Here is a 5,862-nt window from a genome sequence, read left to right on the forward strand (position 1 = left end):
AAACGTTATGATTTAGTTGTATTTAAGTAACGTAACATCTGTATTCACATCATCGATACTTTTGTCCTTCGCGTCAATATCAACCTCTACCTCTATGTCAATATGTCGTTAAACGAAGTCCGCAAAGGCAAACCAACATAATGAACAGGTACCCGATTGTGGTTTAAGTTTGCGAATGGCGGCCCACGACCTTCCTGCACATTCGATTGCCGTCAATGGATAGCAATCGATGTCCGTCGGTGATTGGCACTAGATTGCGGAACAGAGACCGACGTTAAATAAAGGAAGGAAGGAAGAAGAAGAAGGAGGAATGCAATGTCTAAAAATTGAAAATAACGTCGAAAAATGCTACCGCCGTCGGACGTGTGAAGAAAAAATGGATGGGGTTATTATACCATGGGAACTGATCGGACCTGATTCTACATGTATCTGATCTGTTGTATATGATGCTCAAATTCATAGTATTCGTTCGCCAGCCGATTGAGGATGACGTTTCGTGATGTGAAAAACTGGAAGCGAAATTGAGAGGTTTTATATGTCAAACACAAATTTTACCTCCTTTTCCTGCATCTTATATATACAAAAATATCGTAAAAATATCTCATAGTTTCATAGTTCGGAATTATAACATTTTAGCGGTAATGACCAATGGCAACTTGCAAGCCTGCTTAGGACCTTTTGAAAAGTTACGCGAGAAATGTCCGTTACATAATAATTGTTACTATACAAACGACAACGACAACTAATCAACAAATTGTTCCAGGAATTTCGGATTCGCAAAGGAAATAGTAGAAAAATAGTATATAATTTAACTTGCAATATCTACTACTTTATTTTCGACAAATACCTACGGAGAAACAGGATACTCTAACGTAACCGTAAATCGTCTAGTGATAATCATTACTTATATTCGAACTTTCCCGGATAGCATAATATTAAACTTCACACGCCGTATCCATAGGCGATTAGAAGTCCTACAATTCTCTCTGCAACATAGTCAGAACATATTACTAAACAAATAATGGATTCTTAAACAAATATATGTATAATTTGAGACGCATAAATTGCTCGAGTGTATTAATATTACCAAGCGATATGCTATTGAAGCATCTGTACACTAGTCAGTTGGACTTTTTTCTCCTAAAAACTCAAGACACGTAAAGTTTACTTAACTAAATTTAGGGTCGAAATGTATGCTTGAACCGACATACCGAAAAATTACGAAAGAAGTTGTCACCACAGTGCTACGGAACACATTCGGGCTTAATTTACCAAGTTAAGCGATTGATACTGTTCCTCGTTGACCTCGGTCATCATGAAGCTTCCGTCGGGCAGAAGCAGTACCACTCGTCGAGTACCACCTATTTGAATAGAAAGATGTCAAATTAATGATTAGTCGAATGGAAAAGCGAAAAATATTTCCAGACGTTTCAACTCACCAGGTGATGGTTGATCCGCTTGTACGACCTCGGCCGTAATCTGGCCGTCTTGGGAATCTTCCGTCTGGATCGTTAATTGTTGATTTGGATCCACTCCTTCCTGCATCTTGTACTGAGCAGCTTGCTCCTCGGTCATCTGTTGTCCCTGTGTAATACACGAATCATCAAATTAATTTCCGGCTAGGAAATGCGAGTCCCCTAACTCAAATGCATACCTCTTGAGGAACTCCCCCAATCTGGGCAACTGCCTCGGACACAGCTGCATCCAACGTTAGTACGCCACCGTTTCCATCATCGGCATCACCTTCCTGGGAAGCCACCAGGACACACTGCTGTTCACCATCGGCTCCCTGAGCGATCAGAATGGTCTGCCCTTCGGCGTTCTTTCCGGCCACCTGATACAGAGTGCCGTCTTCGCCCGCCACAATTATCGGAGATCCATCCTCGTTAGTGAGAATCTGATGCACCTGAGTGTCTTGCTCTTGTTGCGCATCATGCTGTTCCTGTTGAGCTTGTAGTTGCTGTTGCTTCTTAAGTTTTGCTTTATCATCCTCGGGAATGGGCGCCGGTTCCCCTTCGGCTTGACCGAGTACTTTTCCAGTTACGGGGCAAAGAGTCAAAGCCCGTGGAGGAGATGGGGGAACAGGAGCAGGGAAATTCGACGGGAACGGATCGGGAATGCCGTCGTCCTCCTCTTCGTCGTGGTTGGTGATGGGAGGTTTTTGCTCCACTTGTATCGCTGGAGAGACGACTCGCTTGACAACATTCAGGCCTTGTTTGCGGAGCGCATTGATCTTCTGTTCGGGAGTCGTGTTCTTTGACGCGGGAGCGCTCCTAATGTTGCGGTTAATTGGAGCCTTGGCCTGCCCTGGAGAAAGTTTCGGAGACAGAGAGCTACGTTGAACAATGTTGGTGGTGAGTTTCGGTATAGGAGCGCCGCCTGGACTTGCATTGTTAACCATTTTATGTAGAGGTTGCCTTCCCAGACCAGCTGCCTGTTGTTGTTGTTGTTGTTGTTGCTGTTGCTGCTGTTGAGCTTGTTGAATGGGAATGGTTGTTCGAACGACCTGCTTCACCAGCTGTTGAGTTCCACCGATATTCTTGCGAACTATCCGTGTAGTCGTAGTTGTGGTCATACCCGGAGGGGTAGCCCTTTGCGCTGGAACCGGTGACGGCTGCGGCGAAGGGGTGCTCGCATTCACTTTGAACACTCCCTGCTTCGGTACTTCACCACGGTTTACGATCTGGACCTGAGCTTCCCCAGCAATATTTTTTGCGCCCGTGAACCCTGGTTTCTTGACCACTCCACTAGCGGTTCCATCCTTGGTAGTTTTCACAATCACTTCCGCTGCGTTCCCGTCATCCTTTTTCATCACTCCACCGACTCCATTGACTACCTTAAGGGGAGACTTTGCTCCAACCGATACGATTTTTACGCTACCGCTCTGTTGCGCCTTGACTAATGCTTGATTTACGGCCCCACCATCGGTTCTCATTTTTTTGACGCTCCCTTCGTCTTCCTCTTCGGCATCGTAGTCGCTGTCGATTTTTCGTTTGCCGTACGTTTCCTCGCTACCAGAACTCCCTCCTTGATTCATCATGTTGCTCCCAACCCACTGCTTAACCTTGTCCATGGCGTTGACCTTCGAGTTACGTGAAGGTCTACCGCCAAGCGGCGAAGTCAGGGGTATGGTTATGCTAGTAGGGGCTGGCACCATTGTTGCCACCGATGAAGGTGCTGGTGAAGCCGTTTTAGTCACGGTCACCGTTACAGCCGGACTAGGTGCTACGGTAACAGTAACTGCACTGGGTGCAGAAGACACCGCGAATTGTGTAGAGACAGCTGGGGTGGTAGCAGTCATCGTCGCGGAAGCAGTTGCCTTTGCTTTGTCCGCTTGCTGTTGCTGAAGAGTCCTTGCGGCGGCCGCTGCACGTTGTTCCTTCTGCTTGGCCAATTGTACCTCGAAGTACTCCAGGACACTTTGACATGTCTGCAGATGAATAAGCGGTTCCCAGGTGTTCTGGTCGTGGGCGAACTTGGACCACTTGACCAAATACTCGTGCTCTTTTCGGCGCGGGTTGAACCGTTTGGCAAGGATTTTTTCGACTTCCTCCTCGACGACCTCGCCGCTACCAGGAGTAGTGCGCTTTGCGACGGAGCGTTTGCTTTGGAGCGATGAGAAAAGTAAACAGGAAATTGTAAACACAAAAATCATTAGGTCTCAACTTTACTCACCTGATAGCTTTGTTGATCACGTTCTGTTCCGGTTTTTTCACCTGGGTCGATATCGGAGGCTTTTTCACCTCCGTTTCCACGACCTTGGCCGGCGTCGATGTGGCCACAGGGGATAATGTCTTGATATCGGGCTTACGGCCCGGAACAAATCGGTTTAGCTGAGCTGGCGGCGAAGTGATTGCATTAACCGGCGGTTCTGGAAAATCGTAAAAAATGCATTCGAAATCCTTGATCCTGAAAACAAATAAATAAAGTAAAACACTTACTCTTTTCCTCCGGTGCACTCTCGATGATAGTTTTAGTAATCTTTACAGGCATCTCCTGTAGGTTTCCTTGCCCCATCTGCAAAAGAAAACAACACCATTCAAATTAAACCAATTTAATTCTTTTATCCTTCATCCGCATTACCCTGGCAAACGATTGAATCGTTCGGCCGGCCACGATCCACGTCTCCCGTACGGATTCCTCTAGCTTCACCCACGTTTGGTACAGTTTCCAGGAATTTACATTGCCGGCTCCGGCTTCCGGTCCTTCAGTGTTCAGCTGGGCTGCCTTCCAAAGCAGAAATGCCCATACCTTGGCCTTGGTCTCGCGGCAGTCCTTCAGCGTGGACTCCTTGCGACATTCTTGCTCTTTGTGTTCCTTGAACAGCTCTATGAAGTGGAACACATTGTGGCACCGGCCACAGACCAACACATCGCTTTGGGTCATTTCCGCTTGGGCTTTTCGGATCAGATCCGGATGCTTGCCAATATCCGCTGGGTCGATGTCCTTGCCCATGCTCAGAAAGATTCACCTGCCATCAGAAAAAAATGGAAGGGGACACGATTTATTATGGACCCCTCCTTACGTACGCTTCTGTTGTTCTGTAACGCTTGGTTGTCGATACAACCCTGATATCACGATTCCAGCATCAGGGTTGCATCTGAGTCTTCCAAAACAAAAAAACACAAATTTTATTCAAATATCCACTACACTAAACATAATATTTCCAAAAATATTTTTTGAAATGCACTAATAGATTTGATAGCATCTCCCGCCAAATAAGAACCTTTTGAAATCAAACCCCCTATAACAAATTTTCAAAATTACGCGCCAGATAAAAAAAAAACCCCGCAATGGAAACGAAATTTGGGCCACCCCCATCGATGAAGGGGAGGGAGCATCCAATAAAAACCCTTCTTACCGCTTGGCGTCGTCCGCCGTCTCTGGATGCCTTTCTCGATGCTCCGCTTCAAGCGAACTTCACTGTGTAGTGCTGTGCGCTAAAACCCAAGATAGTGAACGAACAGACCCCGCGAAATCGCACTCGACAACTCAACAACCGCACAAAATCTCACCGGAACTGAATCTTTTTCACACACCGGACACTTCCGTCGACACTTTGCACGGCAACGGATGGGATTTTACACAGCTTTTCACCGAAAAATCTGCTCCTAAATTGGGAAGAGAACTGCTTTTGCTTTGGATTTTGGTCCGTCGCTTGGTGGTTCGTTCGCTAATTTTGTACCGCGTACAAATGGTGCCCGAATCATAACCACCGCGGTGAAAACGAACATCAGCCGTGCCACCTCGCCCAGGTGGTGTTTTCCAACTATTTGAAATGTCAGTTTGCTTTTTGGTTGTACTAAAAAGACCTTTTCTCGACGTTCTCGGCTGATTGGAAAATTTTCGTAAAAGCTCTATACACTGGAAATATATTAAACGTTATTCTTATTAGATTATACACATAAGATAACGGTTAACATCACTTCATTGATTTCATTCGGTCACCATAAAAAACTATTATTCGCATACTTTCGGATGCTTTCGGAAAAGTTTCCGCACTACAAGGACCCATTTGGTTTTCAAACGCTCTGAAACATGATGCAATCGAGGATGCAACTTCATGCAAAAAATGAACGCACAAGGATTTAATTTGACTCCAAAACAATAATAAAATAAGAATTTATGAAGACGTTACTCCTCCTACTCGTGTTTCCTTATTTAAATGAAAACAAATGAAAATTACCAAATATGCATTAAGTCATATAACAATAATGCAGCATATTTTTGCCATATAACATTTAAATTACTTAAAATATAATTATGACGTGTTTCATAGATTCAATTAATTAATGATTAACATGAACACTAATGAAAAAATCATTAGTGTGCATTCGTTACATCTGATAGATTCTACTTCTA

General features: G+C 44.9%; 1 protein-coding gene across 1 annotated transcript; it reads right to left on the reverse strand.

Annotated features, from left to right (window-relative positions):
• Window positions 1–807: 807 nt before the first annotated feature.
• Chro (chromator) lies at window positions 808–5,174 on the reverse strand. Its single transcript, XM_065217493.1, has 7 exons — window positions 4,862–5,174; window positions 4,084–4,471; window positions 3,942–4,017; window positions 3,676–3,871; window positions 1,655–3,605; window positions 1,440–1,584; window positions 808–1,361 (listed from the first exon to the last, which is right to left on the reverse strand). Exons 2-7 carry the CDS (start codon window positions 4,453–4,455, stop codon window positions 1,264–1,266), a joined length of 2,838 nt encoding a protein of 945 aa, XP_065073565.1. The 5' UTR covers window positions 4,456–4,471; window positions 4,862–5,174; the 3' UTR covers window positions 808–1,263.
• Between the last annotated feature and the right edge of the window lie 688 nt (window positions 5,175–5,862).

This window comes from Ochlerotatus camptorhynchus, unplaced genomic scaffold (genome assembly GCF_037179485.1).
Source record: "Ochlerotatus camptorhynchus isolate MF236.1 unplaced genomic scaffold, CSIRO-AGI_Acam_v1.1 ptg000077l, whole genome shotgun sequence".
NCBI lineage: Eukaryota > Metazoa > Arthropoda > Insecta > Diptera > Culicidae > Ochlerotatus > Ochlerotatus camptorhynchus.